The 10,833-nt window shown below is 39.9% G+C and overlaps 1 protein-coding gene across 9 annotated transcripts in view; it reads right to left on the minus strand.

The window, feature by feature from the left end:
- Nucleotides 1–1,307: 1,307 nt before the first annotated feature.
- Nucleotides 1,308–10,833, minus strand: part of si:dkey-222f2.1 (keratin, type II cytoskeletal 8) — a 23,365-nt gene continuing 13,839 nt past the window's right edge. For 2 of the 9 annotated variants that reach the window (XM_051415644.1, XM_051415646.1), the window contains exons 6-7: nt 6,866–6,991; nt 6,495–6,767 (exon numbers count right to left, since the gene is read on the minus strand). In XM_051415644.1, the coding sequence (XP_051271604.1) occupies nt 6,510–6,767; nt 6,866–6,991 (384 nt within the window). In that variant the 3' untranslated portion in view covers nt 6,495–6,509. Of the gene's footprint in view, nt 1,751–6,494; nt 6,768–6,865; nt 6,992–9,437; nt 9,609–10,787 lie in introns of those variants that run through there. The other 7 variants (XM_051415638.1, XM_051415637.1, XM_051415640.1 and 4 more) reach the window with 5 other exon arrangements.

Raw genomic sequence — 10,833 nt, forward strand, 5'->3', positions numbered from 1 at the left:
TGTTTACTGTAAGTTTACTAATAGGCTCTGTGTCTTATTGTCTTTTTCTTTAAGAGAAAAATCTATATTTTTGACCATACATTACAGGTATAGATTTAATCACATACAGGCTATAAATCAAAGATACTTCCATTTATCATGTTTCTCAATAAATCATGATGGAAAATATAGAACTAAAGTCTGTGTTTACAAACATCACGCATATAAATAAATCTTTAACAGCAAAAATTAATTAATAAATATTCATATTAACAATTATAAAAATATAAAAAAACATATAAAAATACTGTATATTGTGTACATATAACTATTATTCTATGTCATATCTTGTGTTTTTCTATTTTACTTTTCTTTAATGTGTATTTTTCCTATCTGTGCCGATCTGGAGCTGCTGTAAAATTCCCCAGTGTGGGATCAATAAAGTCTATCTTATCTTAGTTCTGGTTACCAATCATCTGAGACTGAGTGATTATTGATTGAATCTGATGTAAACAGTGTAAAGGAACTAACTGTAGCTTGTGTAACTTGTCTTGTCCAAACACAAATCAACCACTGGAGGTCAGTACTCAGTTATAACTGTGAGCTGATCAGTTACTTTAGAGACCAATGACCTCTCTGCATTATAATGATGAGTTAGAGCAGAAATAAAAGTTACTCCTTATACTGGGGACCCCCTATAACCCACTCAAGGACCCCTGTTGGTCCCCGGACCCCAGTTTGAAAACCAGTGAGTAATCCAGGCCACTACAAGGTAATCCCCTCAGACATAGATATATTATCACATATTCCAGTTATTTTTTGAGTAACAGTATTTAATTCATCCAATATCACTAAATCACTGCAGTATATTTTACATTAATTTAATTAATTCTGAATTTTTCCCCTTTTTTTGTGAGTTAAAAAGCAAAGCAAATGTCAATCATAGTGATAAATAATAACATTCAGTAGAAGATGGATAGAAAAATTTAAAATAAAACAGGAAAGAAAAACACTCCGAAGCCTTTTTGTTCATGTTCACTTTATTTCTGGAAGCAACAGCAGAAAAGTAACAAAGAGACTTAAACTGAATGATCACATCTGTAGTTCATCAGAGTGAAAGTTAAGGAAACAAAACTCTTGTGTTGGATATAAAACTAATCTAAATCTATCAGGATATCCATTAATTGATCTCTACATTCTTCTATGTATGTGTGTATATGTGTGTGTGTGTGTGTGTGTGTGTGTATGTGTGTGTGTGTGTGTGTGTGTGTGTGTGTGTGTGTGTGTGTGTGTGTGTGTGTGTGACTGAGTGGTACATGCTGCGATTATTCATTTAAATAATCAAAAGAAAAACAGCATTTTGCATGAAAAATTACTTGAACAATCACCAAAATAGTTGCCAGTAAATTTTTCAGAAACCAATGAATTGATTATTGGACTGATTGATTTATGTTTTTTGTGTAAAAATGTTAATTTAATAAGTAATTAACAACTAACGCTGTCAAATAATTAAAAAGTACAATATTTTCCTCTGAAAAGTGGCGGCCCTGATGTAGAAAGGGGCACGAAAAGAAAGTACAGTACTCGAGTAAATGTACTTAGTTACATTGCACCACTGCGTGTGTGTGTGTGTGTGTGTGTGTGTGTGTGTGTGTGTGTGTCCTCTCAGTGAGTGCTGTATCTGCTGTTATCTCTGGTCTCGTCGTCTTTATCAGCAGTCTCGGAGCAGGAGAGCAGCTGTTACTGTGGTAGCCATTAGTACTTTTAGTACCTGGAGAGACGAGACAGCAAAGATTTAAAAAGAGATAGAATGATGATAATCGACAGAAATAATGAAAAAAAACTGTAATCATTTCCTAAACATGTTGTTATGTAGGACCAACATTTTAAAAACCCAAAGATATTCAGTTTATTATCTGCAGAGGCAGAGACAGAAAGGTTAGTTGGACTGAAGGAGACGCACAGACTTAATTATCACCTCCTCCCGTTCTCCATCTCACCTGTCCTCCTCTCCTTCCAGCAGCTTCCTGTAGGTGGCGATCTCAATGTCCAGAAGAACAAAATCACACTTTTACATTCAATTTGTCTTCAGCTATAAAAACTAACATCATTCAAACATACATTAAACCTTCCTGTTACTTTCTTTTGCAACCCCCTCGGCTACTTAAAGACTAAAAGCACTACAACTTTCATTAATTAATTCATTTTGCACAAGAGTGGGTGATACCAGCTTCGTTTATGCAGAATTCCAAATCCTTCAACTTACTAGCTATTAATAGTAGTTGTTGTGTTGTTGTTATAAATTTAATTATTAATAAGAATTTCAAATAGTTTAGTGTATGACTAAATCAACTACATTTTAGTGAAGTTTGTTTATTTTTGAATATTTTTATTGTCGGAATGTTGTGTTTTTTTTATTAATTTAATCTTTTGCTGTGATGTCATTAGAATGTCATGATGTCATGATGTCATTCAAAGACCAAAGCCAATAGAATGTTGCTTTGATACAAAGGCGAACATTCTGTCTGAAAATGTATATATAGGATCTAAATCCAACCTGGTTCAGTTCAGAGTCACTTTGAGCACACAGAAACAAACACAGGAAGCACAGATTCTTCAGGACTTTGGATCCAAGTATAACAGAGACAAGACAAAGACAAGATGGAACAATCCACAACAGAGAGCCTTCGCGCACACATCCGACAGTGCCTGGAGAAGCTGACAACCATAGAGTGGTCGCTTCTGGAATACAGGTCAATCGATAGGACGACCGAAGAGTTCGTAACGAACATTTGCGTGGATATCGTGAATGCGATATTCCTCCACATATATGGGGTGTTTAGTCAGAGGGAACTGAAGGGGAGAGACACTCCCAAATCCTCCAAAAGCTCTCTTGGATCAGCCGGATCACAGAAGAGCAGCGTGTCTGAAGACGACGTCCGCGGTTGTCTTGGGGACGCTATCTCACTGGCCTTTGCGGAGGCCATCGGTGTCCCAGAAATCAGTTCCCGAAGTGTGGAAAAACTGACAGACGCTGTCATTACAGAGGTCACAGAGAGAATGAATAAGCTCTGCAAAAGCTCTGAGAGTAGTGGCAGCAATGGTGGGAGCCGACCTCTCATCTTATATTCCTTCACCGATAGACTGAAAACCATGGTCCGGCATGTGGCCAAAATATTGAAAAACTGCGCCAGTAAGAAAGGTCAGCAAAGCCTGACAATGGAGGCTGCAGAAGACACCGTAACACTGGAGAACTTGCCAGTGGAGGAAATTACACTGATTGGAACAGGGGAGTCTCAGATGAGCTTCATGGACAAAACAACCGAAGCAGTAAGAATCATCCTCCAAGAAAGGGCAGAGACCATCAGTGGAATTAATTACAACGTCCAAATTTCTGAAGAAGAAGTGGACATGTTTGAGACTGGAACCTCTGAGGACGCGGATGAGATGGCTTCTGCTATTGTCAGGCAGACAATGGAGGAGTTACATCTAGATTCAGAGGGTTCACATCCTGAATCGCTGGCCGAATCTGAAAAGAGGTCCCACTGGAAAACAGTGGGAATTAAACTTAAGGCCTTTTTTGCGAAGCATTTTGCCATGGAGTCACTACTTGGCCTAATGGCAAAACTAAGGTGTAAGTATAAATGCGCCCCAGAACAACAGTCTTCTCTGAGCCAGCTGATGGAGGAGGCCAATGAAATAGTAAGGAGCATCATCTTATTAAATGAAGAGGATGTAAGGAAGGCCACAGAGGACGAAAGACTTGATGAGGTAATTGACTCTATTGCCAGCAAGCTCAGCAATATCATTGCAGTACACCTACAGCCAGAGACTCCCACGGTGGGCTTCCGCTTTGAGATACAGTGTGAAGTCAACACCTTTATGGGGCAGGTTAGGAACTGGCTCAACCGGCAGCTGAAGCTCCACAAATGCAAGAGGGACTACGCTAGTTTTGCCGTGAAGCAGATCCGGAAAGTGTTCTGTCAGGAACCGCTCACTGAGACCCCCTTACTCATAGGAAGTGGCAGCGTGACACTTGTGGTGGTTGATGCAAAACTACCTTCCACCCCTGTTCAGTCCATCAAGTCACAGATGGGAGCCAAGGCTGGTGACACCCTGGTGGTTGGAGTAGAACCACCTTCCACCCCCATTCAGTCCATCAGGTCACCGATGGAAGCTAAGGTTGGTGACACATGCGTGGTTGAGCTAGAACCCCCTTCCGCCCTCGTTCAATCCACTGAGTCATCGGCCAGGGTTGAAGCTGCAGTTGAGACTGCAGCACCAGCAGCCCATCAGTGGGATGATATCAGCTGCAGGCTTATGGTCATTGCATTGACTGAGAGATTTATGAAAAGTCCGATACATCCAGACATTCATATCACTAGCAACGACATCGAGGCCGTCAGCAAGTCACTGGCGGAGTCGTTCCTGGAACAGATCACAGGTTCCAAGGTCAATGTCAAGCCAAGTGGCCATAACTTTAAAAAGGTTGCCAAGGCAGTGCACAAGGAGTTGTGCCAGGTGAAAGGCAACGCAATGATCTTGAAGATGTGCCTGCTGTCCAGGGATGCAACTGTTTACAGATGCATTACTGAGACACTAACGAAGCATCTGGTGACGCCACAGAAGAAGACCAGCGTGAACAGATTCTTTTCACGTCTCTTCAAGACTGTGGCCAAGCCGTTCGCTGCTTGCTTTGGACACAAAGAGTAATCTTTGGCGTTTTTTGACCAGACACGCATACTAACTGGGATGACACAGGGTTTACTCCGAGATGCTTCGGTTCGCCCACATTTTAAACTATAATGAAAAAAATGTATCTCAGTTAAGAGAAGAATATGTCTGGTGGATTAACTGGACATCAGGTATTAAAAGGGGTAAAAACAAAATGGGGGAAAGTTTCGTTTCTATAATGAAAAAAAAATTTTTTTTAAAAAAAGAAAAAAGGGGGACACTGGACATCAGGTATCATAGGGACCGGACGCGCGTACTAACTGGGATGACACAGGGTTTACTCCGAGAGGCTTCGGTTCGCCCACATTTTAAACTATAATGAAAAAAAATGTATCTTAGTTAAGAGAAGAATCGTCTGGTGGATCGCGACCAAAAAAGCAATCCATTACATATTACTAGTTACTTTTAAAAAAAGTAATGCCTTACTTTACTTTGTTACTCACTGCTTAAAGTAATTTGTTACATCACTTTTGGATTACTCCATGACATCACCTGAGATGCACCATACCTTAATTGCCTATGTTTTCTTTAGGTCAGTTTCCATCTGGACATAACACTGGTCCAGGTAGCTTGTAAAGGTTTTCCTGTCTGATGATTCCACCGTGGAAACAGGCAACATTTCCGCCACAATATATATATCTATTTCCGCTTTTGTTGCTAATTTTTGCTCAAAGTCAAGCCTTCCCTGTTTTGTTGGTGTCGGACTCGGCAGCATTTTCTCTTCAGCATCACTCTCGGTCTGATCTTTAACAGCCACTAGCTTCACGCTAGCATGTTGCTGCTGCAGGTGCTTGGTCAGGTTAGAGGTTGTGTTGGCAGCGGTGGAGAGCTGTTTCTGCCCCGGGCACAGCTTACGTCTCACAGTCAAATAGAATAGAGAATAGAAAGGGACATTTGATTTGTGTTTTCGGTCCTCCCAAAGAAGCGCAAGTAACAAGATCATTTTTGATTCGTAACTGTAATGTGATTACTGACGTTATCAACAGTAATGTGTTACATTACTGCGTTACAGACAAATGTAATCTGATTACAGTAACTGATCGCATAGGGCCACACAGGTGCCTCAGTGTAACACTGTGGCCTTGCAGCTATAAGGTGAAGTCTTTGACCCCCTTTTGCTGTGAGGAGGAGTACAGAGTGCTCACTGTGTTGGCGTGGGTTTTCCCCGAGTAACTTCGGTTTCCTCCCACATTTTAAAAAATAAACAATTGAGCCCCCCCACAACAAGAAATAAAATCATATAAAATAAAAACAAACAATATAATATAGAACAAACAATCCATCTGATAAGAGTCTTACTATGAACACCCCTACTGGAAACAGTAAATGTCATCTTTTATACTTTCCTGAAAAAAAACCCAACTCATTTTGATTGATAGCAAGTTCAGTTTTTGGACCGTAGGTCTAAAAGTCAGTGTACAGCAATGCTAGTGAGCTAATGCTAAGAAAAGGTTTAGGTGAAACTGGATCTTGTTTTATGGAGAAAATATTGTGTCACTTTAGACCCAGACTGTTTATCTTCTTGAAAATATAATTTTATTTTCCTTTTCATTTCTCCGTTTAATCCTACTTACATATATATTTTTTTCTACTGTTTGTTTTATTCTAATTTAAATGTTTGAATATCTGTTAATACATTATCTGTGTGTAGTGCAGAGGCAGCTACAACTGTACAATCCTATACTGTATGAAAATAAATCTGAACCTTGAGCCTTTATTCTGCTCCTTTCTATCTATTATATTACATTATTATGGTACATCAGCAAAGCACTGAAAAGAAGTATCTAAAGGTGGAATTAGTAATCAATTAATTGTTTTATTTCACTAAAATGTGTGCATAACAGATCATTATATGTTAGCAAACTGCAGTGACATCTGGTGTGGCCAACCGTCCAGATCCGACAGCTCACCTGATACTCTCGGAGCTGTCTGGCCATGTCCTGTTTGGCCCTCTGCAGTGCGTCCTCCAGGTCTCTGGTCCGAGCTTTGGCTTCTTTCACAGCCAGCTCTCCACGCTCCTCCGCCTCACCCAGCTGGTTCTCCAGACTGCCACGCTGAGGAGGGACAGGGGACGAGAAACCTTACTATCTTCTGAGCCTGAATCATTCAGCAACTTACATTCGATCAGGCTGCATATTTCCTGTAGCTGTACCTGAGCTTTCACAGCCTCTATTTCGCTCTGCAGTCGGCTGATCAGTCGGTTGACCTCGGCCACCTCTCCCTTCACGATGCGGAGCTCGTCTCCGTACTGACTGGCCTGCACCGACATTTGGTCGAACTACAGACAGAGGAAGGTCAACATTAGCTTCATCACTGCTGTGTGTCTTTGAATAAAGAGCTGGGTGATATTGGGCCCATAGAGAGATTTATTTTATCACCCTCAAACAATTATAGTTTATGATGAGAATCACATAAAATCTCAGAGAGGTTGAAGTAAATAAGAAGTAGTGAGTAAGTGAGAAGTGTTTTCATTAGTGTTTAATCCCCTTGAATATAAGAATCGTTGTGTTTTCGTTTGCTTAGAATGAGACGTTTTTATCTACAGAGGGAGCAGGTCCTCTTATATGGAGGCTGCCTTGTTCCACACCATGTTTCTACAGTAGCCAAGAACGGACAAACCAAACACTGGCTCTAAATAGCTGCCACTGTAGTTTCTCTTACAACATATAAATAGAGTCACAGTCAGAACATCATCAAACAGTGCATGTACAGACAGATGAGCCAGCTTCAACATCATTAAGAAAGGATTTAAACCTGTTTATAGAAACCAGCTCCTTAAGTTTAAGCACTTTTTGCAGTTGGTTCCATGAAGAAGGAGCAGCATAACTAAAAGCCCTTTTCCCCAGTTCAGTATGGACTCTTGGTACAGTCAATAAAAACAAGTCCTCAGAGCGGAGCTGATAAGTGCCTGTGCTTTTCTGAATTACATATTTCTGCAGGTATGTAGGAAGAACACCGAGGATAGTTTTATAAATTAGGATATGCCAATGATGGAGTCTGCAGGTGGACAGGGCAAACCATCCAACTCGAGCATACAAAGAGCAATGGTGCGTGAGGGTTTTAAAATTAGTAAAAAATCTCAGTGCTCCGTGATAGACCCTGTCCAAAGACTGTAGGCATTTTGAAGATGCATACATATATAAAACATCACCATAGTCCAACACAGACAAAAAGGTTGCAGCAACAAGTCTTTTTTTGGCTTCAAAAGAAAAACAAGATTTGTTTCTGAAGTAAAAACCTAATTTTATCTTTAGTTTTTTCAAAAGCTGCTGGATATGAGGTTTAAAAGAGAGAGCATCATCAATTATAATTCCCAGATATTTATATTGAGACACAGATTCAATGATAGAGCCCTACAAAGTGGTTATAGGAGGGAGGTCCGAGGGCTTTGATTTAGCTTTTGTGAACAGCATGTGCTTTGTCTTGTCAGCATTTAAAACAAGTTTTAAATCACACAGGTTACGTTGCACAGTGTTAAAAGCAATTTGGAGCTGACAAAGAGCCTGATTTGGGGTAGACGCAGAGCAATATATCACTGTGTCATCGGCATAAAAGTGAAAATTTGTGTTCGGGGCTTTACAATCCAGAGAATTAATGTAAATAGTAAATAATAAAGGTCCTTGAACCGATCCCTGTGGCATACCCTTGGATACATTAAGAGAGCTAGAGGTAATACCTTCTGCTCACACACACTGAGATCTGCCTGATAAATAGTTTTTAAACCAACCGACAGCTTGATCAGACAAACCGATGCTGCAGAGTCTTCCTAACAATAAGGCATGGTCCACAGTATCGAAAGCCTTTGATAGGTCAACAAAAAGGGCTGCACAATGTTGCTTATTGTCTAAAAATTCAATAAAATCATTCACCACTTTTAAAGCAGCTGTTGACGTACTATGTTGTTTCCTAAAACCAGATTGAAATTCAGATAAAATACTGTTTGTTGATAAGAAGTCCTTCAGTTGTTGGCTTACAATGGATTCCAACACCTTATTTAAAACAGACAGTTTGGAGATGGGCCTATAGTTGTTTAGCACAGTGGGGTCCCCCCCTTTTAACAGTGGGAGAACAAAGGCAGATTTCAAAATAAGGGGAATTTGTTTGTCTCCAGGGATAGATTAAAAAGATAAATCAGAGGCGATGCAATAAAATCAGCAGCTAACTGTAGGAAGTAGGGTTCAAGATGGTCTGGACCTGCCGATTTTTTTGTGTCTAAACATTTCAGGGCCTTATGCACCTCTGAAAGTGTAACAGCGCCAAAAGTAAAAGCTTGTCCCTCAAAAAAACAGCTACTATCAGAGCAAGCAGAGGAGATATTGATATTGGGCCCATAGAGAGATTTATTTTATCACCCTCAAACAATTATAGTTTATGATGAGAATCACATAGAAATCTCAGAGAGAAGTCAGAAGTAAATAAGAAGTATTTTATTAGTGTTTAATCCCCTTGAATATAAGAATCGTTGTGTTTTCGTTTCCTTAGAATGAGACGTTTTTATCTACAGAGGGAGCAGGTCCTCTTATATGGAGGCTGCCTTGTTCCACACCATGTTTCTACAGTAGCCAAGAACGGACAAACCAAACACTGGCTCTTAATAGCTGCCACTGTAGTTTCTCTTACACACTCGTTTGAGTCAAGGTTCAGTTGGTTACGATCTACAATCTCACCTTTAGATGCCACTAAACTGTACACATTGGTCCTTTAAAAAGAGTTTGTTTCCTCACCCCTACCTTACTCTTGTACCAGGCTTCTGCCTCCTCTCGACTGCGGGCCGCGATGTCCTCATACTGCGCTTTGACCTCGGCTACGATCTGCTCCATGTTCAGGCTGCGACTGTTGTCCATTTGCACCACCACCGAGGTGTCTTTGATGCTGGCCTGCAGCTCACGCAGCTCCTGGTGGAGGAAACCAAATACAGGTGACGGAGAATATACCAGTGACAACAAGACAGAGTGGAAAGGGACAACTTTACATGACCAAATATTTCCAGCAATATCAAAACCATGCAGCTAAAATAAAGCTCATCTGTTCACTCATCATCAAATTACATGTCCAGGTATGTTTCTGTGCAGCTGCAGAGTTTTTAAGTGTCTGAAAGAAGGTAACAGCAACAATGACAACAACAGAAAAAAGATTTCCGCTGGCTGATATAAAAAACCTTCCAGGGACACTTCATGTTTGAAGTCAACTCTCCAGTAAGTCAGAACAATGAGCCAAGGGAAGTAGTTGAAGTACTGTTACCTCAAGCACTTAAGTACTTCACCACAGAAGAAGTTGGACTCTAATTACTGTATATTGTGTACATATTACTATTATTCTATGTCATATCTTGTATTTTCCTATTTTACTTTTCTTTAATGTGTATTTTTCCTATCTGTGCCGATCTGGAGCTGCTGTAAAATTTCCCAGTGTGGGATCAATAAAGTCTATCTTATCTTAGTTCTGGTTACCAATCATCTGAGACTGAGTGATTATTGATTGAATCTGATGTAAACAGTGTAAAGGAACTAACTGTAGCTTGTGTAACTTGTCTTGTCCAAACACAAATCAACCACTGGAGGTCAGTACTCAGTTATAACTGTGAGCTGATCAGTTACTTTAGAGACCAATGACCTCTCTGCATTATAATGATGAGTTAGAGCAGAAATAAAAGTTACTCCTTATACTGGGGACCCCCTATAACCCACTCAAGGACCCCTGTTGGTCCCCGGACCCCAGTTTGAAAACAACTGAGTAATCCAGGCCACTACAAGGTAATCCCCTCAGACATAGATATATTATCACATATTCCAGTTATTTTTTGAGTAACAGTATTTAATTCATCCAATATCACTAAATCACTGCAGTATATTTTACATTAATTTAATTAATTCTGAATTTTCCCCCTTTTTTTGTGTGTTAAAAAGCAAAGCAAATGTCAATCATAGTGATAAATAATAACATTCAGTAGAAGATGGATAGAAAAATGTAAAATAAAAGTGTTTATTACTCATAAAAAGCTTTTAAAATTGGAAATGAATGTGTTTGAACTCTTTAAAAACAGTTTTAAACAGAAAGAAAAACACTCCGGAGCCTTTTTGTTCATGTTCACTTTATTTCTGGAAGCAACAGCAGAAAAGT

The sequence above is a fragment of the Dicentrarchus labrax genome, unplaced genomic scaffold (assembly GCF_905237075.1).
Source record: "Dicentrarchus labrax unplaced genomic scaffold, dlabrax2021, whole genome shotgun sequence".
Lineage (NCBI taxonomy): Eukaryota > Metazoa > Chordata > Actinopteri > Moronidae > Dicentrarchus > Dicentrarchus labrax.